This window comes from Malania oleifera, chromosome 3, assembly GCF_029873635.1.
Source record: "Malania oleifera isolate guangnan ecotype guangnan chromosome 3, ASM2987363v1, whole genome shotgun sequence".
In the NCBI taxonomy this organism is placed as follows: domain Eukaryota; kingdom Viridiplantae; phylum Streptophyta; class Magnoliopsida; order Santalales; family Ximeniaceae; genus Malania; species Malania oleifera.
The window spans coordinates 967,733-994,250 of record NC_080419.1 but is presented as its reverse complement, the minus strand read 5'-3'; the positions used below and the strand labels follow the sequence as shown (position 1 = coordinate 994,250).

General features: G+C 36.2%; 3 protein-coding genes across 11 annotated transcripts; all 3 read right to left on the bottom strand.

Moving 5' to 3' along the window:
• Positions 1–58: 58 nt before the first annotated feature.
• On the bottom strand, positions 59–11,154 carry LOC131151670 (novel plant SNARE 13). Its single transcript, XM_058103001.1, has 10 exons — positions 10,645–11,154; positions 8,565–8,657; positions 7,901–7,994; positions 6,323–6,360; positions 5,426–5,523; positions 1,527–1,606; positions 1,373–1,429; positions 1,194–1,286; positions 1,023–1,097; positions 59–578 (listed from the first exon to the last, which is right to left on the bottom strand). Exons 1-10 carry the CDS (start codon positions 10,719–10,721, stop codon positions 471–473), a joined length of 813 nt encoding a protein of 270 aa, XP_057958984.1. The 5' UTR covers positions 10,722–11,154; the 3' UTR covers positions 59–470.
• Positions 11,155–13,069: 1,915 nt separating this feature from the next.
• On the bottom strand, positions 13,070–22,147 carry LOC131151669 (uncharacterized). Of its 9 annotated transcripts, none has more exons than XM_058103000.1 (9): positions 21,809–22,135; positions 21,380–21,455; positions 17,967–18,069; positions 15,672–17,028; positions 14,805–15,491; positions 14,631–14,711; positions 14,471–14,546; positions 13,974–14,290; positions 13,070–13,606 (listed from the first exon to the last, which is right to left on the bottom strand). In XM_058103000.1, exons 4-9 carry the CDS (start codon positions 17,010–17,012, stop codon positions 13,397–13,399), a joined length of 2,712 nt encoding a protein of 903 aa, XP_057958983.1. In that variant the 5' UTR covers positions 17,013–17,028; positions 17,967–18,069; positions 21,380–21,455; positions 21,809–22,135; the 3' UTR covers positions 13,070–13,396. The 9 variants fall into 9 exon arrangements, with proteins under 9 accessions (XP_057958983.1, XP_057958974.1, XP_057958981.1 ...); XM_058102991.1 differs by having other exon boundaries at positions 13,962–14,290; positions 14,631–14,714; positions 21,809–22,117; XM_058102998.1 differs by having other exon boundaries at positions 14,631–14,714; positions 21,809–22,117.
• Positions 22,148–23,089: 942 nt separating this feature from the next.
• Positions 23,090–25,317, bottom strand: LOC131151668 (pentatricopeptide repeat-containing protein At5g66520-like). The gene has a single exon (XM_058102990.1). It carries the CDS (start codon positions 25,194–25,196, stop codon positions 23,328–23,330), a length of 1,869 nt encoding a protein of 622 aa, XP_057958973.1. The 5' UTR covers positions 25,197–25,317; the 3' UTR covers positions 23,090–23,327.
• Positions 25,318–26,518: the final 1,201 nt, after the last annotated feature.

Sequence of the window (26,518 nt, the reverse complement as noted above, 5' to 3'; positions counted from 1 at the left end):
ATGCTCGAACTCAGAGTGCAAGTACATAACAAATCATGCTCGAACTCAAGAGTGCAAGTACATAACAATGCATATAAATATTTAAAGCTCAAAAATAGGTTCATAAAGTTTTACTCCATCGAGGGGCATGTACAAGAGAGAATATGCAGTAAGACCTCATTAGCACATTATTTTCTTCCTAACACTATGACAATCTTTTATGTTTACAGAAAATGAAAAAGTAAAAAGAAGAAAAAGGCTTGCCCTTCGAAACAAATGCAAGTAACGTCTTCCCGTGATTTACACAAAATGAGCATAGCAAACAGGATATGCACATCTCTGGCCAAAAAGAAAAAAGGAATTTGAGAGGGAAAAAACAATCAACACCCACAAGCAGCATTACTCCCACGTCCTGCCTTCGTGCCCATCCATATCAAGAATCACATTGTCGAGACAGGAGAAAAAAAATACCCCTTTTGGAAATGAGGGCTCTACCCATAAAGTTCTGCAGCCTCGATATACAGGAGCCTCCTCGTTGTGGGAGCTGGTGGCGCCAATCCTGGGATGTCCCTGATGCTTTTATTGTTGGGATTTACAATCTGAAAAATTTTATGTCACAATTTGAAGGAATAATGATGCAAAATTAGAGCTAGTCTTTGGGAATAAAAAGATGATTATAAAAAGATGCATCGTGCAACCCGCTCAACATAATACTGCCAAATGGCATGCTAAATTTTGTTTTTCTTTGACCACCAAGTGCGAGCACATATTTCTCCCACAATTGTCAAAATTAATCTAGAGGTGTCTACATGAAAAAAAGCACTGTGGAAGCATTAGAGTTAAAATTGTGCCCAGGGGTTTTTATCTGAAAAATCAAATTCTCAAAAGGCGTCAGCCTCGATGCCTAAAGGCTAACACCTTGCTTTACACCCTTGCCCTTTCAAAACATTGATTCAGGGAAAAACAGAGGGAAGCATATGAGTAATTGAGTTAATCAGGCTAAGGAAATTAAGAGCAATAAAATGGTAAATTGGAGAGAATACCTTCACAACAATAATGGCTATCACACCACAGACAAGAAGAAACAGAAAAAGCATGATGCATTTATCTGTAGCCACCTGGAAAATATTCATGATTTAGGTTATGTCATAAGTGGAATATGAGAAGTGTTTGATATAAGAAGATGAGCATATGGGAGGCCACAATCAACCAACCTGCCTACCAATCTCCTTCACAAGCTGGGAGGCCTTCTTGATTGAGAACTGAATTGTGTCCAGCTCATTGACAACGCGTCCCATTTGTTCAGTCTGCATAAATTTGGAATTAGGTAAATATACAAGGAGCCCTACCAAAGAATTTAGAAAAAAGGAGATTTAAGGGCAACGCAACTTACTTGACCCTTCAAGGTAACCGCAGTTTGAGTTCCCACTTCAATAGTTTGCTCAACAACCTGAGTCAATTTTAATGTTCAGAAAATGTATTTGTTGATCATCTAAAGAAGCATTAGAGTTGAGGACTGAGGCAACAACTTAAAAGCAACTGTATACCTTTTTAGAGCGTTCAATGGCCTGATCAGTCTCATCCATAGTCTTTGTCCCAGCATTGACGAGCTCTTGGTTTGACATTGCTACAGGCAACCAACAATGGGAAAATGTTCTTATTTGCTATGTAGCATACAGGCACTCATGTACATATGATTAGCGGTTAGCCTTGAGATAAGCAGAGACATGCAACAATTTGCCCATTCCCTCACATCGGCAGATGCACAAATTAGAGTCATTGTATGGGTCTAGAAGTCCTAGAATAATAAAATATTTCTAGCATTGTAGTCACATGTCACATGTATTATAATCAAGTGAAGTGTGATTAGTTATATTTAAGAGCATTCAAATAAGAGACAAGGATGAACATATTTCAACACCTTTTTTCCCCCATTTTGTGGAAATGGAAATTTACACATTTCATGCCATTGTAAAAACAAATTTCATTTCACAATTCATTTCCTTTCAAGTACTAATAAAACAGAAAACAGGCTCATGTCTTCATTGCCAGTCTCTCCTGCAACAACATCTAAAGATCTCATATAGCTTCAAAATCTTGAGAAAAAATATAAATGTTACGTTCTCATATAGAGGAATGTAATTTCAAAGTTCATGTGGTTGTGGCATAAAGTCTTCAGACTCCAACAATCTGATTGAGGGGGAGTGAGTGTGGTGCTAGGAATGGAGCAAGAAGATCACTCAGAAGCCAGAGAATCAGGATATACATTGTTGGCCCACACACTATCAGCTAAAGCTCTTAAATGTACTGGTAATCTACCGTGGCAACATTTGGCTCCGTGCCTGCATGGGGAAACCATATTTGTTATAATGCACTTTGTGCTTATGAGCCTGTTCAACTCCATTTATTTGGCCTCTTTACATGTGAGATGCGGGTCACACGTGCAGGGGTGAATAGCTTAACATACATTCTTGGCCTACCACCTAACATCTTAACCTCTTTGGTGAAGTGGTAAACTAACAGAGAGCAATGCTCCACTAAAACACAAAAATCGGGAGAGAATACAGTGAGAAAAATCAAAATTTTTAGGTTCACTAGAATGGAAGCACAGTCTACACTAGTACAAGCATTGCCTTTTTTAAAATGACACTTTATTTATCTTTTATTGAAAATAAATAATTTGATGGATATGTATGTGGGCTTGAAGAAAAGGTAGGAAACAAGATAAATAAAAGAGTTCCTGAATTAGGATTAAAATGGATAAGCAGTGGATGTTGGTCTAAGAAACCTGTAAATGTGGGAGTTGAGGCTGGGTTTCAGCCTAGAAATTAGATTTCAAAAATGGTTTGGAGAAAAGAGGAAAAGGGAGAAAAGCAACCTATTGAATTTTTGAAGGGCCCTTACTTTTTGTTTCTCATGATGGATTGAACTCAATTAAGAAATCCAACAGAAATAAGCCAAGAGCAAGAAAAGAGAAGGGCAACGGGAGAGGAGGGAGGCAACAAAGTGGTGAGACATGAGCAATTTGTTTATAAACCGTGAATCAATATGATTGAATGATATATTCTGAAAGGAAGGCCCTGTGTACCAGAAGAAATTCAATGGAAATGAATGTGAAACCCGTGCTCTTCTGAAGATAATGAATGGAGTTGGGAATTGGAAAAATAGCCAAGAAAAGAAGAGAGGTATGAGTTGTAGACTTTTATAATTTGTTGTTGACTCCATAAGGAATTAGTTTATGAATGGAGGGATGGAGCTTTAATTAATAATTGTCATGTTTTAATAATTTGTATTAATTTCATATGGTGATGATAATTGTAGGACCAAGGAAAGGACCTGAAATTTGATTGTATAGAGGAAAAGGCACAAAAAAACAAACAAAAACAAAATATTAAAGGAAGACGAATGAGCTGATTGATGAAAAAGGAAGAGAGATATGAAGATGAAGATGTTGAAGAAGATGAGGAACAAGAAAAGAAGGGGAAAGAAAAGAAAGAAAGATTGGATGATGACCTGGCCCATTTAGAGGATTGGGATGATTGATGAATGATGACACACTACATTGCACATTATTAGTCTATATTCTATCATAGATGGTTTAGAGTTTAGTTTGTTTTGTTTTATGAATATGAAATGTGGGCTTCTAGATATCATTTTGTTTTTGATGAAATCTCATAACAAGTGTTAGACTTATTCGTAAACTACTGCAACTTGATACTTGATAGAGAAGGGATGAATAGATCTTGGTATATCTTTTGGTATACGACTAGCTTTACTAGATAGGAAAACGACGCTCTCGATTGCGTGAACTGGCGGAAAAGGATTCATGTAGTTGACCCTACCTAGTGGGACTTAAGGCTTGTTCTTGCTGTTGTTGTTGTTGCCAGTTTTTCCTTTAAACAAATATATGTAGAGTTAAATAGATCATGGTTGGATTCAGACCTATAAAACTTGCTTCAATGGCAAGCATTGTTCCAGTTGACAGCATTGATCCATATTTGTTGAAATTTCAATGTGTTTTGCTAGTTTATTTTGTTGTACATAAGTGCATGTCATTTGAAAGCAATTTTTCAAATTTTGTACCCAATCTCACAATTTGATTAAAATTCTCAATTTGAAATTCACGAAATTGGAATTTCGATTCATGATTCGAATCTTGATTTGACAACTATGCTGACAATCATCATCATCATATCCTTTTAAAGTGCCCAAACAGCAGACATTCTTACCAACAGAACTCTAATCTAATGTAAGAAAAGCATACAACTAATAGTAATCTCTAACACTTATTTTGGAAGGTAACCAGCATCACCAATATTTTTTACTACCTTTTTACAGATCAAAAAGTACATCAATACATCTGAACATCTGCAAATATTCTATAAATTCCACCTATAAGTATTAGCCATTTTTTAGAAGTTATGACAAATAAAAAAAATTCCAATTCGATTCAAAAGTAGCTACCATTACTTGATTATTTCATAGGGTAAACTAGGAGAAATGGCAATAGTATTCCTAACACAGGTCATTCTTTTCCACAATACACACACACACACACACAAACAATAGAAAACACAAGGACATGAGGTTGAATTGAACCAAATGATATAAATTCAATAATTGTTATGATAATATAATATAGATTGGGAAATCAACAAGGATAGGCATGAGCATGGTCAGAATGGAGGACATCAACTAGAAAAATAAGAAAATGAACAATATTGAAACAGAAAAGCATGATCTTAGTCAACAATCTCTATACAACAACAACAACAAGCCTTAAGTTCCACTAGGTGGGGTTGGCTAATAATAATAATATCTAACAAAGTTTTACGCTGGCTGTCAACTACCTAACACATCCCAGCTCCTTTATCCGGGCTTGGGACCGGCTGTGTGCAAAAAGAATTTGTGTTAACACAAGCGAAGTACATGTTTGCATTTTTTTTCTTTTTCATAGACAATTTTCTAAATCACACCCTACAACCAGTAGAAACCACACAATTTTTAACAAAAATGCATTAAATTTTTTTTTAAAGCATACAATTTTGAGTGTGAATCAAGCTCGGCTACAATTAAAAAACCATACAATAGTACTTTTGAAAAATTTTGTATATTCTAAAACTTGCAAATGAAAAACACATACACAAAAATGCATATACTAAGCCTACAAATCATAAACACAAAATCTTCACTACTAACCAATTGTTAGAAAATTTTTTAATAATATAAATAAGAAAAGAAATAAAAAGGGAGGAGAAGATCTTACCAATGACTGAAACTAAAAAGGAAATGACAACCGCTTAACATGGATATGATTGTATAAACTATTTTCAGCATTTTAACATGCATCTTTAAAATGTTATAATGTTTTTATCAATTTTCAAAAGATATTTGAGCATGATCCAGATATCATAGTTCATTTGTAGAAATAAAGATAATATCTCACATGATGCCACTGGTACATGGTCATCAGCTGTAGGGTCACTAACTCCTGCACCCATATCAAAGAGTTCAACTTTCTTATTACCGAGGCTGCTCATATACCTGCAGTGTTGACAAACAGATAATTTAGAGAAACAAGAAACCCATAATAAAAAGTGATCTGGGTGCACATCAGTTCATCATCTAATAGACATCATAACACGTTTATGGCTTCTGCTCCCCCCCTCCCCCCCACACTCCTTGTTTTTTAATGCAGTCAGTTGCTACATTCACTAGTTCCCCAGTCACGTTCCAAAAAAAGTAAAGGCATCCTTGCGCCACGAGGATCCCCACTTTGCAAGGATAGGGGAAGGGTCGTCAAAATGTACACAGCCTTACCCCTGATTTTATGCAAGAGGTTATTTCCTTGGACTCGAACCTGTGACCAGCTGCTCACAAAGGAGCAACCTTACAGTTGATCCAATGCCTGCCCTCACATTCAGACAAAAAAAAGAAAAAAGAAAATAAATCCTCGCCAGTTTACACAGTTAACACTTTATCCCAACTACAACAGTATAAACAGCAAGCACATTTATACATAAAAACCATTATACTCTGTGCATGTGCGCGTGCATCTGTGCGACTGCCGAGCATAAATCAATAGTGGATAATCTAACAGTCTAAAGAAAAATCCCCACCCATATTACTTTGATGGCTTGATTGGAAATCACTGAACAGGTTAAATTGGAGAAACATGAATCTAATATTTTTTTTTTTTTCATACTGGATCCATCCATCCATGAGAAAGGCAGAACAACAAATGAGAGACTGCATGGATCAACTTAGGAAAATTTCAAAACAAATGTTGGACCCCAGGCAAAAACTTCAAAATCATGATTTCTAAAATAAGGATACAACTTACGTTTTTCTCAAGGCAACATATGAATTGAGCTCTTTGATCTGTGAAAACATTTAAACAAAATACAAAGATTACGTCAGCATAAACAATAATTTAAGACAAATGTAGAATGCCTGTGTGTGACTTTGTTATTTTCTGCACCAATACACCAGATGATGGAGGACGGCTATCAGATAATTATACGCGATCATATTTCATTTGAAGATTTAAAAATTAGAAATTTTATATTAGTGTGGTATTAGTTTATTTTAGTAATTTTTAATTTTATTCATGATTTTTGATTGTTTCAGGTTATTTTGTAATCCCTAATAGTTTTATCCTTCAGATTTCTTAATTGCCTGTAAATATAGGCTCATGCTGTAAGAATAAGAAACTGTGGAATGACTAATTGAATCACACTTGTTTTCTCTCTCACAGCAGCCACTTTCTCCCTCAAACTTGTGTCTATTCTCTCCCTCTCTCTCTCTCTATCTCTCATACTCCTTTCTTCTTCCTCCTTTCTCCTCTTCCTCTGTTTCTCTCTCTAACCTGTTTTATTTTCTGTTCCTTTCTAACTATATTCTTCCTGCAAGATGTTTCTCCCTTCTCCTTTCTTCTCCGTTCTCTCTCTCTCTCTCTCTCCAGCATCACAGGTCTACAATCTCATTTGTTCATACAAAGGCATCTTACTTGTAAGATTACTGTCCACTTATCTGAACCTTTTAAGTGCTGCAGGCCATCTTAATCAGCCAAGAACCAAGATTGCCAACCACATCTCAAGAACCAGTTTAATATACAACCACCAAGCCCGAAGTCCCACGAGGTGGGGTTGGCAGCATGAATCCTCACTCACCATTCCACATGACTAGGAAACTATCCTCCAACATTACCCCTATCTAATATTTACTATCACAGTATCATTTTCCAAGTTATTCTAGGTCTACCCCTCCTCTTCCTACTATCACTAACATTAACTAGCTCATTCCTCCATTCATGTGTTGCTTTGCCTATGTTCCAACTTGCACGAACCTGAATCATCTTAGCTGCCCTTCCCCCATCTAACCTTGCACAGTTACTAAAACTGATTACCAAGAACTTATTCAACTGGTTTAATATAATGAATTCTAGATTCAACAAGTATGAGCTAATTAAATAATACGCCTCAGATGATCATTCACAAGTAATCCATACAATAAAAGATCAGCATCAATACCAAGTCAGAAAGTGATTGATTCAGTCAGAGGACCTAAATTGAGGAACATGCCTCTACTACATATTGGATAATTTAACTGTTTAGCATTACAGAAGAATACAATATAAAACCTAAGATAACAGCGCATAGTATATAAGCATGCTAAGTCAACTAAAAGGCTCAAATGTTCTAGTCCAGATCAATTCACATTAGGCAGCCATATGGAAGTCAGAACTATACTACTGTAGTATGAGTAACAAAGTAAATTTTACATTTCAAAGTTAAAATTCTGGTATGAATATCACTTGGGGGCAGTAAGAAAAATATTTTGTATCAACAACATCAGTCTTTAAAGTTCACATCCATTCATAAAGAAAGAAAAAAAATAAACAAGGGTTTCAAATCCTGACCATGGATTGTTTCTCATCATTGAGTTGCTTATTGACCTCAGGTGGGTTTTTTCCCTCCTCATCCTTGATTTCACGATCAAACTCTTTGATTAATCTGAAACATATAATTGCAATTTAAGATTTAAATACAAATTAGATCTGGAAACTGAAAATGTTACAGAAAGGTTTTCCTAGTCAGTAATTTTCATGCACGTAACAAGTAACTACAACTGATATCTCCCCCCTGCAAGAAGCAAAAAATGCAAGAATAATATGAGAACCCAGTGTTAGGTGCAAGGGACCCAACGCCTTTATACTCTACATGGTTGAAAGCTCCTAAACCCTCAAATCACATTAATAATTTGGGCGCCGGGGGGGGGGGGTGCAGGGTGTAAGAAGCACAAATTTTCTCTTTCAATGGAGTTTGATTTTCTGTATAAAAAAATCACCTAATATGCATGATTGAATTTATATGGAAAAACTTATAAAGGTGCTATAACAAGAGACTGTTTGATGTCATAATATCCACTCTTTTTATCTGCACTCCAGTTTCTTTTATTTCCAACAGATACACACAGAGATAAGAAAAAGAAAAGAATTAATCCAAGCATCGCAAAACTTCCATTTTAACACAAATTTGATCAGAAAAGGAAATATAAGAACACCAGGTCAACAAGTGGCATACCTTTTACACTCCCTCATTTTCCCTGTAAGTTCCTCAAGTTGTTTACTTTGTCTATTGGAGTCTTTAATCTTATCCAGCTTCTGAAATCCATTTCTGAGTTTGGAAAAGTAAATATCATCATTTTTATACCACCATAACACATAAAATGGATGTATGCAATGGCTGGTGATTATGGTAAAAAATGGCATGTACATAAATGAAAGAAAACCTCTAAATAATATGAAAAAATTGCATTCCTGTGTGAGAAATCAAGCTGGAACTAGAATAAAAGAAAGAAAAAATGTGGAGTAGAGTCCACAATTGCAACATTATAGAAAACCCAGAAAAAAAGGGAAAAAAACAGATGATCATTTTCATTAATTTTTGCAACAAAGAAATGTCCACCATAGAAAAGACATCTAAGGACCGCTAGCCCATAAGATCACAGAGGCTCAAAATTTATTACTAATGTAATGTCTCATTTATCTACATCAACAAATTTGAAACCTTTGTGTGGGGGAGGAGCAAGTGGCAGATAAAAGGAAAAAACCTCCATTGAGAGAGCATAAAGCATCATATATAATAAAATATGAAGCTTATGGATTAAAAATTGGTGACAACCAAGGTCTTAAATTTCGATTTCGACTCAAATTTTGAAGCTCCAAAAGTACAGAAATTTCGATTTCGATTTGAAAAAAAAAAAAACGAAAATTAGTAGTAAAGCATGGAATTCTTTGTGAAACTTAAGAAATGGTTAACAAACATAATAATATAAATTTTAGGACTAATATATTACAAATTAAAGACATCTATGATTTGTATGAGGTGGAAAAGTTGTAAATAGTATGTGTATCAAACATATTTGTAAGATAATATACATTAAACATATTCAGTTAATACAAATGAAATTCATAAATCAATTAAATATTATTTATTATACAAATAATGATAATTTAGACATGAATGGTTAAATAAAATGTTACTGTAAGTTTATTTTTTCATATAATTTCAAAAGCATAATATCTTTTGTTTCGATAAAATAAATTAAGATAGAAATTTCGCTTCACTCCTAAATTTCTCATTTGAATTTTGACGAAATTTCATCGTATAGTTAAAATTTCGACAAGTTCCGCTAAAATTTTGAAATTTCGATAAATTTTGGATGATTTGTTGAGATTTCAACGGAAATTATGCAATACGGGAATCCATTGCCATTTCAATTTTGAGGGTGACGGAAATCAGAAATTTCGATAGAAATTTTGATAATTTCGTGGAAATTTAAGACCATGGTGACAATATCCAAGCAACAAACATTTTACATAAAGGCAAAATGAATGAATGAATGAATTAATTAATTAAAAAGAAAAAGATATATGAACACCGAAACCTAAAAGGAAAAAATGAATTGTGAATTGCTTGACAAGATCTCTAGCATATTGACAATCCTCCAGTTATATTTTCTTAGCCTTAAACAGACTAACAAACCACAATCATGCTCCTTTCAGTAAGCAGTCCAAGCCCAATATCATTCTTATGTGATGAGCAATATTCTCTTCATATACCAAATATCAAAATGCTTTAATAACAGAACAATGTGCATTATAAGCAGAATTATAACTAGGGAAGTACAATTAAAAGCAGATGATAATCACTCTAGTACGAAAAAGAGGAAGCCTTTCAAGTATAAGTTGTCAAAGGACTGAAAGTACGTCATCAAGGTTTGTGCTCTTTTTGTCTAAGAATATTTGCAGCAAAAGACCCAAAGATCATGAGTAGAAAAGGTAAGCATTGCCTTCGACCTGATAAGTCATTGTTGTGTACCAGTCACAATTCACACCAACACTAGCTATCACATAATAAAATAAATGCAGCAAAAATGAACTAACACAGCCCTACGTTCATCGTTTTCAGACTATTAAATCAGTGGCCAACCCCAGCTCCTCCCCCAACAAAAAAAATTCGCTCGCCAGGAATAGAATTAAAATCGACCCATTGATTCAAATTTTCAAAAACTGATCAATATTAACGGGATATGAAGATCAATAAAAGAAGAGAACTAATGAAAAGCAGATAACTGCTGGCGGGTGATAAGGAAACTTACGCGAGAGCACGAAAATGGTCGCGAATTTCGCCATGGATCTGCTCCAACTGAGGGCTCATCTGCAAGTCGGTCGCCATTACTGCCGGACACACCGAAACCCCTAAATCCGGCCAACCAGATCCCAATTTGCAGAAACCCTAAGATGATTTTCAACACAAAGCATGCCAAACTCCTTAATTTGAGAAAAAAGCTAATTACAAGGCCATTCTGGTCTCTGGATCAGAAATGACGGTGGTTGTGGGTGAACAACAACGAAACCCTAACGGCAACTGCTAGACCGCCATTTGAAAATTGATGATTATACTGAGAAGCCGAAGAACAAGAATAATGGGTAGAGGAAACAAACAGAAAGATTCGATTTTGGGTGATGCAGTGCGGGCACAGGACACAGAATTTCAGAGTCCTAGGGTTCTTGGGACAAAAAGCGGGGAATTGAGGAGAGAGAATCGCTGGTGGGTAATAAATTATTGTTAATTGAAAAAGAAATGTTTCCTGCCTGCCTGTCTCGTTATTGTCATTCTATTTTTCAGAATATTTAAATATTTTAACCTTCTTTTAAATTTTGAAATTTCTCTTTTTGTTTTTTGTTTTTTTCAAACTACTTCCAAAATTTAAAACTTAAACATGAAATTAAGAATATGCAAGATGATATTTTTAAAAATCAAAAATTATGTTAAAAAATTTTAGCTATTTTAGTTATGGGTGAAAAGAAGTAGAATAAAAAATATTTTCAAAAATATTTTATTATTATTTAAGGAGATCTTTGATTTATGTTTTTTCAGGATTACTAAATATATATATTTTTAAATTACCAAACATATTTTGGTGTAAATTTTTTTAAAAAAAAAACATTTAAAAGATAAAACAAGTTAACATTTTTGGGAGTTGAAAATAAGTATATATATTTGGAAATTTCTAAATTAGTCAACTTTTCAATCTATTGTTGGATTTGTAGGTGTGTACAAGACAATCTCGCAAATTGAAACATTTTAGCAATTAAAATATAAGAAATTAAAAAGTAGTTCCCATAATAGCGGCAAGTAAAATAGCAGAATCCTAAACCGTAAATATAGATTTGAGAGAGAACAATTCAAGCATGATGCTATCATGACTTCTAAGTATGAATATAGAAGACACATTTTGATTTTAAAATCTTACGTGTGTTTACACAGGCATGCACACGTACACACATTAACAATATTTTTTGAGAAATGCATTTAAAAGCCTACATATATATATATATATATATATTTATATATATATATAGTAATTTTTTAGAAATGCAATATAAAATCGTATTGACTTTTTTTTTTTTTTTTTTAAAAAAAATTCATACAAATCCATGTTCAAAGTTCAAATCCTAAGCTTCGAAACACATTGTGAGAAATTTTGAAACTGCATCAACAATATTAATCAATTTTTTAGATGTCTCATGTCTCGTTCAACTTTTTGAGAAATTAAACTTGGGTTTTTGTTAACATTTGTGAGGCTGTGACAAGAGTTTCTACACCAAGTATTATGCAAGTAATAAGTCAACACTCATTAGTGATAGAATATTAATGCACACTAAATAGAATGAGTGCAATTAAAAGCCATACAAATTAAGCTCCATCCATTCATAAAAGAAAACTCTATAATGCACATTTTTTAGAGTAATTATCATATATAAGTGTTGTGGATGGTTAAACTTTGAAATAAAATAGATTAATGAGTATGTCAAAAACATGCCCTCAAGGATTGCTTCTTAAGGTAAATATCAAAATTTGAGCGTCAAGAATTACTACTTAATATTTATATGAAAATGGTTTAAAAAAATAAACCCGTTATGCTGATAAATTAGTTGAGTGAAAAAATAAAAAACGTGATATGTTAGACAATCACCCCACCTCCCAAAAGTGTGTAGGGTAAAAAAGAGTCCATTCATAAATTCTGAAGGCCTAGGGTTTAAGCAAAGTGGTAAGGTGGCAGTTGAGTGGGGGCAAAGTTGGGAGTTGGGACCAACAGGGGGGAGAGCATATGATGAAAAGAACAAGCTGTGAGCCTGTGAAGTGTTTGGTGAGTTGGGGAATGCGTTGTTGTCAACCCTCCAACTCTCTCCCATGCCTATTGCCAACCACCATCTGAAACATAATTGGCACAGGCAGAAATGACATCCATCCTTAGCTGTCTTTAAAAGTAATTAAAAGCCTAAACAGTTATGAATTTGAATTTAAATTTGAATGAATTTAAATAAAGTATACTATAAAATTATATTAAATTTTATCAAATTTTCATCCAACCAAATGCAGCAATAGAAAATATTCATTGTTCAATGCATTAAAATTCACCATTGTTTAAGCTCATTGCTGCATTAAAAGAATAAATAGATTTCTCAAAATAATAAATGTCCAAACAATACAGATTTACTTTGTGCGGGAGTGCATGTGCAATCTTAAGAATAGGCTTTTTAAACTTCAAATATTACTGGTTCTGAAGCAAACCAATACTATGCATTGCCATAAATGGCAATCTTCTTCCCAAATTTTCAAACAAAACTAGCATGATATAGCATAGTACAGTAAAATCTCAACTTTCTTCATTATAATGAAATTTAATGAGAAGATTACACAAGAGTGATGGAGCAAAGACAACCGCTCCAACTTCATCATTGCCTTTTTTTCTTTTTCCTTTTTTGATACTACTTCATCTGGTCATTGCAATAACAGTATTCAGATTCATTACTTGGTGTCAATTGACTAAAGCCACAGCTGAGCTAATCACTCAAATCATCATCAAGAAAATTGAGGTCTGTATCATCATCACTGGCAGCCCCAACATTGGAGGGATTAATATCATAGGATTCTACATCAGCCAGAGCTACCATCTCATAGGATCCTTTCTGAGCCTCTGCAGCCCCATCTTCAAACTCAGTCAAGTCATTTTCATATGCATCAGCTTCTTCCATTTCGTTATAAAGGATTTCCTAGTCAGAAAAATTATGAGAAAAAACAAGAAAAAGGAACAAAGATCAGAGCTTTAATCAATAAAACCAGAACCAATGTACTACTATCTACCAGAAATTGGGACCAGGTATAGTAACCATAAAAGCCACAAAAGCAAAGAGGTAAACAAGTTTTTTTTCCAAATCAATAACATGGTTAAATGTTTTCAGCACATTTGTTCACATCAGCCATCAATCAGAGAGGAAAAGAAAGACTAAAAAGGAAGCTAAGAAGGAGAAAAATTCACTCAGCATCAATCTAATATTTTTCTTTTTTTCTTTAAAAAAAAAAAACCTTTCATAACATGGGGTAAAAATTATATAAAGAGAATGCAACCTTGAAAGATACCTCATCTTCATGCAAGTTCTGTTTCCCTGCCTCCACAATCCAGTCTTCTAGTAAAGTTTCTACAAGAACACTGTCAAGGGAGATTGAATCACTTGAAATTTTTCTTAATTGGCGTTCCCTAAGTCGCAAGTTGTAGTGAACATAGATAAGCTCATTTAATCTTTTCTGAGCTAAACGATTGCGCCTCTGGTTATGGATCTGATCATATATACTCCAATTATGTTCACAACCAAAAGACGAGCATGCCTGACTCAATATGCGAACAGCTATTCGTTGCAACTCTAAGCAATTTATCCCATGTTGTTGCCACCATGCAGCTAGTAGGAAAATAAATAAATAATCATGAATCAACAAAATTTCATGATTGATAACATAGAGAAAAATTTTAACCATTCAATCTTTCTGTTAAATGTGACCAATCCAATCTCTCAATAAATGTATGCATGTACGCAGACAATTTCCAGAACATTAAGCTGTTCAGAAACCTAATGCTATACCTGGATCAAGCTCTGTTCTTGTACTAATTGCCAATTCAGTTCCAAAATCAGCTTTTGCAGAGTTAAAATCAGAAATCTGAAAAAGTGCATATTTAAGTGACACAAACAATTGATATATTTAAGTTACACAAAATAATAATATTGATACAAAAAATTTTGCCTGCATGGACGCAGAAACCCTTCTGGCATTGTCTGGCTCTAGTCGAACAATGCATTCATTCAGTCCACGTATCACTTCTGGCTGCTACAAATATGCACATTTTTGGGTTACAACAGTGAAGAAAAATTAAGGATGCAAAAAAATATATATATAAATAAAAAAACCTTCTCTTACCGCTATGAAATCAGGGCGATATCGGAATGAAGGATTTAAGAAATAAGCAGCCATATATAAAGGGTGGTGTAACAACGAATTCCAGTGTATGTCAATCACACTGCAGAATGGTCCATATTTACGCGCATCATCATTATGAATTGATCTAATTGCAAGCTTTGCCCTGTACATATCATTATAGATGGATGCCATAGAAAGTTTTTCATCGCTATTGACCTTTTGAAGCACTTGCATAATGGGGTCCACTGATTTCCGAACGTAGTGCATCTTTTTCCAAAATGTAGCATTTAATACAATTTTCTCCACCTCTCTACCCTCATCCGATTTTGAGAACCGAGATAAAAGCCATTTGTTTGACTGGAACATCCTTTTGAGACTAATTCTATGTTCCAGTAAGTTTTCCAAAGTAGCAAAGCTAGAGGCATGTCGAGTAATGGCGGGCCTCAGAAGTTCCAGCTCCCCAGTGAATTCTTTTTTCATGAGATTTAATAACCCAACCTGGTTGTAGATGAACTTTGTAATTTTTTGGCCTTTCTCCATGCACTCTCCTACCCACTTTATCTTCACAAAATCTTCAAGCATCCGATCAATACAATAGGAAGCACATGGTGTCCAGAATAAATTCCTTCTTTTCTCTTCAAGCATCTTCCCAGCAGCCTTATAACTGGGAGTGTTGTGAGTGATTACCTACAACAGAAAAGTTTTTGGTCCCCATGGAGAGGGAAAAAAGGGGTAGAGGGGACTATGTCAGCTAGTAATGGATCAAAGTCATTTCGAAAAACAATTTTTTAAAGAAAAAAAGCTACCATAATACAAGAGGTCTAGACAATGCCACAGAATTTTTTCAAAAATAAGTGTGTGAAATACCTGCACAACATGCTCCTCACCTATCTCCTCCACCACTTTGTCAAGCAACTTAAACAAGTTTGTAGAATCCTCAACGATATGACTGGCATCAACTGACGAAACAAAATACACACCATGGGGGCAAGAAACCAGAAAGTTGATTAATGTTCTATCCTGTGTATCCCGCCAACTATCTGCCATGATAGAACAACCGGTAATTGCCCAAGACGCTTTATACTCAACTAAATAGTTTCTGATGGCTGTCATTTCATCCTGTAGAAAACGACCAGATATCAGTCGACTTGGAGGACTTGTTAAACCTTGGCCATATTGACCAACCAAGTCCAACATCCTATTAAAGTAGGGGGAATTTGCTGCGTGTGATGGAACTCCTGCATGATAAAAAAATTTGCAAATTGCAGAAATAACTTCCTTGCGGGATCTTCTACTGGATCCAGTTTTCACTTTCACTTGCTTGTAAGATGATGGGATCTGAGTCCTTGGAGACTGCAAAACAACAGAATCCAATCTAGATCTTTTCAATAATGCCCCAGAACCACTACCAGAGTACATCCCCGTAGGTGATTTTCTCAAGTCTTTTCCCAACCTCTTACCACCAATTATTAGTTTTCCCTTGCTCATATGGTGTACAGAATCTTCCTCTTGCTCCTCCTCTTCATCTTCATTATCTGATTGCATGTAAAAAGCTGATATCTCCTTTGCATCAGGTCGTCTATGCCTCCTCCCAGTTCGATGCCATTTCATATTCTCTTTTATTTTAAGATATACTTCCTCAGGAGCATTTTTACAAGGTGCTACTTCTCCAGGTATTCTGGCTAGGTGTTGTTTAAACCGATTAATACCCCCACTAACTACTTTCTCACAGTAATTGCATTTTACTTTTTTCTTCCTCTCGTCTTGAGCAATGCCATGCTCCCACCCAGGGTCAACATATCCTAATGACCGAAGGGGAGCCAAATTTATAACCAAATTACTATCAACCATCAACTGCTTTCCTTTGCCTGAATACCCAACATGCTCTTCCTCTTCTTCATCATCATTGGAATGGAAATTCAAAAATGTTTGTTCATCATCTTCAGACTGCCTCGGTTTCTTGCTTGAACGACATCCTTGCAGGTTTTCTTTCATTTTCAAATATACTTCTTCTGGAGCTTTCTCGCAATATGTTACTTCCCCCGAAACTCGAGCTAGATGTTGCTTCAGTCTATATATCCCGCCACTAACTATTTTTCCACAATAATTGCACTTGACCTTCTTCTTCCTGTCATCTTGAGCAACGCCGTGCTCCCATCCAGGGTCAACAAATCCAGGGGAGCGAAGTGGAGGCATTTCTTCAACCATTCAGGAAGTTCTACTACTGCAGTTTTTAACCTTATGTGAACTAGCTGCCGTGTAAAAGGCACAATAGATATAAGACTGCCTACAGTTACAAAATTCCCAGCATCCTAAAAGATTTTGTACTTTAGAAAATGAGGGAGGACTGTCCATGGCGCCCATGGATAATTCTAGGCAATCATATACTACATGAAGATTTAGAATTATGACTTTGTTTTAGTTTTAGAAATCTAGATGTATAGGATTTTTTATTAATTTAAGGTTATTTTAGATATTTTAGTTACTTTTGGGTTATTTTGCAATTTTGAATTTGCCCTTTAAGCTGGGTTAGTTTACTTTTGGGTTCTTCTTCTTCCCTTCCCTTCTGTCTCCTCCTTTTCTCTCCTCTCTTTTATTCTCTATTCTCTTCCTAGTTTCTCTCTATAATCTTTTCTACTTCTTCTCCTCTTCTTCTCTTTATATCTCCATCTCTTATCCATCTCCTGGGATCTCCTAAACTGGGAAGTGTTTTCAGTCTCCAAGTACACTTGAATAAGGCTGGGGGTGGTGCCAGAGAAGGGGTAACTACAAACTGAAGCACAAAATATGGGATAAGAAAGAAGAAAAGACATGACCATATTGATAATCTCATCCTTTAACCCATAAACACGACCCTTCACCCTTCTGCAATATTCACCTGACTAAATTCAGATAGTTGGACTTTGCATATGAAGTTTGCATCCATTTCAGTCTCACTTAGACAAAAATAAAATCTAAACATTTGTATTAGACCTAATCAAAGAGAGATCATTTTTGTAATTAACATAAAATAACTGAATTTAACACCTGGATTTCAGTGGAAAAGGTCAGATTCTAAACTTTAATGCCTACTTATGTTAATGGTTTTGTATTAAACTATTGTCCATGATGCACTAAAATTTCAATCTGACAAATTACAGGCTGTCAGATGTGTGAAAATACCAGCCTCATGCCTCCCTGAAGAATCATTTGAAAGCAACCCAGCAGGCCTGGAGGTACTCCTACAAATCCTCATACAAATCATTCAAGCAGAACCAATTCATTCCTGCAAAATCAAAATTTACAGAACCACTGTAAAGATATGTAAGATAAAAGTGAGAATTTCTCACATACTTAAATGGTACCATGATATTTCACACCAGAGACTGACAAGTTAGTGATTATTCAACAGATCAGACTATATTTATGGTGCATAACATGCTCATACTGCATAATTTGCAGAAATTTGACATGAGAAAATACATCCAGTTACTCCCATAGTTATTACCAGAATACAAGTTGCAGACAATTCTTTTATGATCCATAGAATGTTTACAGATACAAGTATTATGTCTGAAACACAATGTGCCCGACACAACTTTTCCAAATGTAAATGACATAATCACAAACTGTATTCATAAAACTTATGGATGCAGAAGAACCATACAGCATAAAACAATGATAAAATAATGACTATACAATAGAATCTTGACGAAAAGTGGTCACACCCACGGTGCCCTTTCATGAATTATTTATTCGCTAATCAAAACAAAAAAGTTGTTACACCATGTAATATCTGTAGATCTTTTAGGTAAATGAAGGTGTACTCTTTTGTAAGCGCCCAAACTGCAATCACACATTCATGTTGGGTGACATGTCACTGATGTCAGGATAAGAATGTTTGACTATTTGTGGTTATATGGATCATAATGCCTTTCCACATAATTAACCAGGATTGTGCATGTGTAAGTAGCATCATGAGTTTGACGTTATTTTATTAGTAAGAAAGCCATATAATTGATCATAGCAAAGGCCTCACACCAGCCCAAATTACAAATTGAGGAATTTATAACACTCTGAAATGACAGATAAAAACTAACATAATCTAACTTTGAAATCACTGGAATAAATTTAGTTGTCTAAACAAATAGTAAGATTATAATAAATTGTTAGTTTTCAGTTGGTTTTGTTGCAAAATTTGGTTTTGTATGATCTATGTGCTTCCAACCAAAAAAAAAAAAAATTCTAACTCTTTCATGCAATGCAGAAAAAGTCCTCACAATGTCAGACAAGCATGAGGAAGCACGCACATGCAGAAGAGTCAAAGCTAGAAACATCAAGGGCACATCTGTATAAATTATATAGTAGGCAAAAGTATGCATGAAATTATAGGATACAACTGGCATATAATATTTTCAAAGAAATATGACTAATAACGCAAATAATAATAATAATAATAATAATAATAATAATAATAAAGAGTGAGATATACAACCTCTCAATCCCACATCAGTTGTTGATGGAATATGTGTAGCCTAAAAACTTGGGCAAGCCTACTACCAAGCAACTTGGCTTAAGCATTTTAGACTAGTTGATTAGCCCAAAAGTTCTTGTGCTCACGAGTTTAGCCCAAGGCATAGAAATAGTATCAAAGCAACCAAGTGATACTTTGCTTATTGTTACCCACATAATGAGGCAAACATGTGACAGGGATGCATGTTTTCCTGTGGGGAGCTGCAGAGCGGAGAGGAAACTTGTTCCACTCGAGTAACATTTGGGTGGGGGATGAGAGGAAGTGGTATTTTGTTTCTCATGCTTGCTCTTGGAAGTTTGTGTCCCAAGTGGCAAGTCATTTCTTCCCTCTCGCCCATTTCAAAGTTGGTAATGACAATGAGGCATGTTTTTGGGAGCATGTGTGGGTGGGTGAGGTCCCTTGGAGTTGAAGGTGCCTTCGTTTGTTTAAGATATCTTCTCTCCATAACACACCTATCAACTGAGGAAGGCCCTTTTAATGGGATTTCAATTTTTCAAGAATCTCAAAGAGAGGTCGATGACCTTACCACCTTGCTTTCTATGTTGGGCCATTTTGTCCCTACCAGTATGGAGGATGAGAAAGTATGGGAGGGAGAATCTTTGGGGTTGTTCTCTTCTAAATATTTCTTCTAACACATTTTAAAAGCCCCTTCTTCCATTGTTTCTCCTTGGAGCCACATCATTTGGAAGGCCAAGGTTCCTTGGAAAATCCAGACCTTCACCTGAACTATGTTACTACATATGATTAATACACGACATACTTCAAATTAGAAAGCCCCATATGTCTCTCATCCATGACATGTTGTTTTATGTGCCATGATACCAATGAAACAAATGCTCACATTTTTCTGCATTGAGACGTGGCATCACACCTCTGCTCTCTTCTTTAACACAAGTGAAGCTTGGGTGATGCCTCAGAATGTGGAAGACTTCTTGCTAGTGAAACATGGGGCTTTGTCTCTAGTAGAAAGGGAGGTGTTTTATGGAGCAGAGTAGCTTTCACTACCTTAGGGACCCTTTGGATTGAGACTCAAGAATTTTATGAGAGAGAATATTTAAGGGTCGCACAACATGTCCTAAATTATTATGGGATAGAGTGGTGTTTCTGGCTTTGCTATGGAACCACTCTTTCAGGGGCTTTAGGGGTTTACTGCTGTCGGATGTTCAAAGGGATTGGATGGCCGCTCTCATGTAGTCTTTTCGGCTGTAGTTTTTTGATATATTGAGGACATCTTGTCCTCTTCTATTGTGCATTATTTTGATTCTTAATACAATTTCTACTATTAAAAAAAAAAAAAAAAAAACATTTGGTTTGCAATGTAGCACAACAAGGATATCACACTTAACATATATCGGTGGAGAAGATAAGATAGTAACAATGAGTTCCCAATCACACATTGGTTATGGATACATACTTATGTGGCTCAAAAACCTCGGGCAAGCCTACTACCAAGCAACTTGACCTAAGCATTTTGGGCTAATTGATTAGTGGAATTAGTCTAAGGTGTTACGATATGGATTTCTTGAAGTACTTTAAGTTTACAACAATAGGGATGAGGTTTTGTCATGACTGGTGGGAGGCTCTCTCATTATTGGAGCATGGTGACATCAAGGGTTTGCATAAGAAGCACAAAACATAAATTCTGGCATAAAAGCATCAACCAGAAAAGAAGTTTCAAACCTTCTGGTAGCTAAGCAGTTTCACACGGATAATAAAATACATTATAAGAGTTGATCTGAAGATGATGAATGCAATTATTGGGAGAAAGAAGAAGAAAACGTGGAAATTGGGAATTGGCTAAAATGTGGCACAAAAAGAAGAAAATGGCACAGGTTGAAAAAAAAAATCACGTTGTCAGCTAGATGCTAATTGTTGCCAAGATTCAAGTCCAAATTGAGCAATACTGCACTGAGTTCATTGGAGTAACAAATTAAGAACACAAAGCCTTGAATAATTCCTTATACTAAGAAGCAAAACCCATTATCAGTCACTGAGTAATTATTGATGGAAACATGCAAAAGATAGAATGAAGTATTAAATGCTTTAGCCCCTGAGTTCTTACCAACTTAAGCTCAGAATGAAATTTTTCATGAGCAGGAAAATAGTCATAATTACAACCCCTATGAGCTGCTTTTAACCTGCAGTTTTTTATTTATACAATGTCAGTGCGTGTACCATTAATTTCTTTTAAATTAACCGAACTAGAATGAAAAATCTCTACTTCGCAGTGCCAGTTCAAGCTTATTACCAAATATACCAAATTAATAATAGACAACCCCTGGATAGCAATTCAACATATGAATACTACCATACAAGAAAACAAACAATTAGTACTGGAAGAACAAATTGCTATGAAAAACGATGGCTTGAAAAAAACAAAAAAAAACAAAAAACAAACAAACAAAGACACAGTCGAAGAAATTGGTGCTTTTTAAACCGAATTTAAGTGGAAAAGACGGAAATAATTTGAATTCGACGAGCGGCAGGGTACCTTCGAAAGACGAGAATTAGATGATGAAATCGGTGAAAGGAGGTAGCAATTGCGTCACCTCATCGGCTCTTTTGCTTGCAGCCACGGATTTTCTTCTCTCTTGCATTGATTTTCTTCTGAGTGCTATATGATGAATATGTAGAAACATTTGAAATCAAAATGATAAAAAAATAATTTTCAATACAAATGCATAAAATTGGGTGTGGGTGTTCATAGGAGGAGGAGGAAGGAGAGGCTTTGAGCCTGTGAAAGGGTTGGAATCGCGAGTCAGCTCTGCGAACACTCGTGAGGTCAGAACTCGACTCAGCGCGTTTTAGGGCTTTTATTCCTTTTTCCTTTTTTTTATTCCAGCTAGTTTTATTTCATTTAAAAAGCAAAACAAAACTATTTTTTCAAAAAAAAAAAATTGTGATTTAGCTTTCGATTGATACTTTAAAAAAAAAAAAAATAGAAATTCAATATTTTTCAAAATTTAAATATTATTAATAATAATTCACTAAAATTTTAACTCTGACAATTTTTTTTTTTTGCGGTAAAGTAAAATTCTCTACCATTAATTTTAGCTACGACAATTATTTGTTTCATTGATCTTTCTTTTAATCTATTACTTTTGGTAATTTTGGATCTGCATTTTTCCCCCCATATTATAATAGCAAAGAAGTTCTAGTTCCATAATTCATATTCAAAAAAGAAGTTTAAATGATGGATCAATTAGTAAATTAATAAATTTGTAAATAAGTATGCCAATACATATTTTTCTTGTTTTTAACACATAGTTCCCCTACACATAACTACTAAAAGTCGTAGAGAACGCAAATTAGCACATGCCATTTGCATTTTGGAAATATTCGACGGTGGCATGGAGCCTCTAAATGAACTTCTTACCGAATACAATTGATAGATTTTTATGGTTCCGTGACGATTCAAGCTGATTAAGAAGCTTATCCAACAAGACCAATGTACTAAATTAAGAGTCCCAGCTCTATTCGGAGACTACTAAGTGCAAACAAACGCCATCCTAATCCTCCTACCATGGACTCTTGTGGATTTAGGGACTACTTAGGTAGGAATTTACAGTTGAGAAAACATTGAATTTTAATTTTGCAAATATTCACTTCAGATCAATTCACTTGCATGCGGCCCGTGCAGTTAATCTCTGTTTTCTCGCATGATCAGAGGCTCATCCAGGGCTGGATTTGGTAAACTTTGCTCAGATTTCAGATCCAGCTCGGAGCAAACCTGTGAATGTCAAATCAGCTGGAGTTGCGGACGACTTTAAAGTAAAAATAACGAACACTTCAGCCATTTTGAAGGTAAACAAAACATCCTGTAAATTTATCCATATACAGGTATACAGGTAAACCTTATTGTATTCGCAGTACAAACAATGAACACACACACGTTGCCTGCGTCATATCTACCCAAATCGATGGCAGGCAAATGGCTCAGATGATATCTATGTACTCGAGACAACAATAAATCTCTATGAATGACAAACGAATGATTTACTGCACACCCTTTACCAATAATCATTGCAAGAACACTCTCCCGCTCTAAAATGGTGGAACCTGTTCCTATCCCTGACAATTATTTCGCGATCAAAAATCTTCGAGATGAGCTTACTAGCATGGTGACAGTCTCTGCAGACTCGCAAATTCTTAGTGATATGGAAAGTTTCCCCGCGTCGAGTGTTCAGCAACCCAAATGCAATGGCAAGCTTCTCACTGTGGTAATAGAAGGGGTTTTCCTTTTCCTCCTCATCAACATCATGCAGTGGGACTCCATTGGTACAAGGAATGTAACCGATAGATCTTATGCGCTCCAACATCTCATCTACTTTGGCATATATCTCCTTTGTTTGAGGATGAGCCCTTCCTCCTGCAATAAATTCGTTAATGATACCATTCATCTCGATCGTGGAAAACCCCCGAGCCTTCTTTACTCCCCTGTCATTCATCAACTTCCTCACATTAGCAACATCCTCCCATCTACCAGCATCAGCATACATATTAGCCAATAAGACATAACGCCCACTATTGCTAGGGTCCAATTCAAGTACCCTTTTCCCTATTTCCTCTCCCATCTCGGTATTCCCATGGATTTTACATGCTCCAAGAAGAGCACCTAATACGCCAACATGCTCAGCACACATGGGCGTCTCATTTATAAGCTTTCTTGCTTCCTCCAGCAATCCAGCTCTCCCAAGTAAATCAACCATGCATCCGAGATGCTCCATTTTGGGCACAATCTCATGAACATCAGTCATGTAGTGGAAGAAATGGCGCCCTTCTTCAACTAACCCTGAATGAGAGCATGCACTGAGAACATTCACAAAAGTGATGTCATCAGGAGCTACCAGCTGCCTCTCCATTTCCTTGAACAGCTTGATGGCAGCCTTTCCTTTCCCATACATTGCCAGCCCTCCAATCATGCAATTCCATGAAGAAACCCCTTTACAGGGCAACCCATTGAATACTTCAAAAGCTTTTTCCAAGCAGCCACATCTGCAGTACATATCAATAATCATTGTTGCAAGTCTAGAGTCCAATTCGATCCTGTTCTTCTCAATATGCCTGTGTATCCACTCCCCCTGCTTCAAGGCTCCCAACCCTGTGCACGCCGATAACATGCTCGCTGCTGTGAACTTATCCAAAGCCATCTTTTCTGATTGCATCCTGTCAAACAGAGTAAATGCCTTGCAGAAACGGCCACTACGAACATAAGCAGATATCATGGCATTCCAGGAAACAGAATTCCTCTCAGGCATCAACTCAAAAAGCTCACAAGCATCATCAACAAGCCCAAGCTGAGAATACCCAGTAATCAAAGTCGTCCAAGAAACAACGTCCTGGTGAGGCATATTATCGAACAATCTCCTTGCTTCTTCCAAAGACCCAAAATTCACGTACATATGAATCAAGTTGTTCTGAGAAAACCCATCATTATCAAACCCAAATTTTATCACATGAGCGTGGAGCTGCTTCCCTTCCTCGACAGCATTGTCGACGCCAGCGGCTCTCACGACGGGAGGGAAGGTAAATCTGTTCGGTGCGACGGAATCGCATAACATTTGGGAGTAGAAGTGAAAGCAACTTCTTGGCAGGCGGTTCTGTAAGTAACCTCTAATGACGGTGTTGTAAACGAAAGCGTCCGGGTGGGGAAGCTTCTCAAACAGCCGTAGGGCATAACCCAAGTCGCCAAACTCGGAGATGGCGCAGAACTTGATGGCTCGGCCTATGGCGTCGGGGTCCATGGAGAGACCGAGCCGGATGATTTGGGAGTGGAGTTGCTTGAGCTCGGCCATGGTTGAGCAGGATTGGAGACCGTGGAGTGGAGAGGAGTGGTGGATCTTCCGCGGGGGCGGGAGGTGGAGTGTGAAAGAGGCCATTTGATTTTGCTCCGCCGCAGGAATTGCCTGATATTGACAAATGCAGCTCAACCTGTCAATCGGCGATTAACCACCAAAACTGTTTCCCCATCACATCTGGTTTTTTTGGGAATTGGATGATAGTCACAAAGAATTTATTTATTTATTTATTTTTAAATCCCATTTGGGCTTTCTAAGAGTTTTTTCCCATTTTATTAATAAATAAAATATCAAATAATACTCGATTAGAAAAAATTTTTCAAACTAATACTCACGTAATCTCGCAGCCTAATGCTCCGAGATTTAAACTGATAGGCCGTTGGGAGATTTAAACTGATAGGCCGTTAGGAAGGCAGCTTGGTGTTGCGAGATTTAAACCGAACAGGAAAAGTGACGCGTGGCGGAGGAGAGCAAATCTCGCAGCACCAAACTGCTAGATTTAAAGGAGCCGAGCCATCACCAACGTCGTCAGTTCAAGCCTCTACAACTCCAACAACAACCCACTCCTCTCGGCAACTCACAGCAACAATAGCCGCCGCTGCCGCAATCACCAGCACTACCACAACCGCCTGCTCCACTCGCCCAGCCTCCCTTGTGGCAACTTCACCACCTCACCCGACGAACCAGCAGATCCGGCCAAGAAAACCGATACAACCACCACACATCACCACCTCAGGCAACCTCCCCGTTGCAACACCTCTTGAAGCAGAACCAATCCTCATTGCCACCGTCACCAACACCCCTTGCCGCCGTCGTCGCTCACCATCCTTGTCGGCGCCGTTGCCCACACTGCTCGTATCCTTTTCCATTGCCGTCGCATTCCAGCCTTCTCCCCCTTGCAACAACTTGTATCTGACTATCCACCTCCGGCAACATCCAGATAACTTCCCTACATAACTCAATCAGCGCCCTTTAAATCTCACAGCTTGGAGCTACGAGATTTGGTTCTCTCCTTGCCACGTGTTGTCTTTCCAACGGCCCATCGGTTTAAATCTGAGATTATTATAGAAATACCTGAAAAAAAAAATTTTAATAACAAATTTTTAATTGTCAAAAAATATGATTAAAGTAGACATGTATTTTTTAAAAAAATATATAATTATTAAAAATTGAGGACACTCATGAAATAAAATAATTTATTTAAAAAAACTAACTTTTAACTTTATAAAATTTAAATTCATAACTTATAAAAAAATTTCTACAAAATTTAAAATTCACTTCTAATGATTTGTTTTGTACCTAAGAATGAAATGTGATAGAATGTAATTAATCTATAAAATTTTACATATTGATCATATAATTTTTCATTCCATTTCTCTTCATTCCTTCATACTTCATACCAA

Excerpts from the sequence above, each read along its gene's own strand:
- LOC131151669 (XM_058102992.1), bottom strand. The coding sequence starts at position 17,012 with ATGGTTGAAGAAATGCCTCCACTTCGCTCCCCTGGATTTGTTGACCCT. Across the intron at positions 15,492-15,671 it reads GTGAGGAGCATGTTGTGCAG|GTAATCACTCACAACACTCC; the intron begins GTATTTCACACA and ends TTTCTGTTGTAG. Across the intron at positions 14,291-14,470 it reads AAGAACAGAGCTTGATCCAG|CTGCATGGTGGCAACAACAT; the intron begins GTATAGCATTAG and ends TTTTCCTACTAG.
- LOC131151670 (XM_058103001.1), bottom strand. The coding sequence starts at position 10,721 with ATGGCGACCGACTTGCAGATGAGCCCTCAGTTGGAGCAGATCCATGGC. Across the intron at positions 6,361-7,900 it reads ATGATGAGAAACAATCCATG|ATCAAAGAGCTCAATTCATA; the intron begins GTCAGGATTTGA and ends ATGTTTTCACAG. Across the intron at positions 1,098-1,193 it reads TGAAGGAGATTGGTAGGCAG|GTGGCTACAGATAAATGCAT; the intron begins GTTGGTTGATTG and ends AATATTTTCCAG.
- LOC131151668 (XM_058102990.1), bottom strand. The coding sequence starts at position 25,196 with ATGGCCTCTTTCACACTCCACCTCCCGCCCCCGCGGAAGATCCACCAC.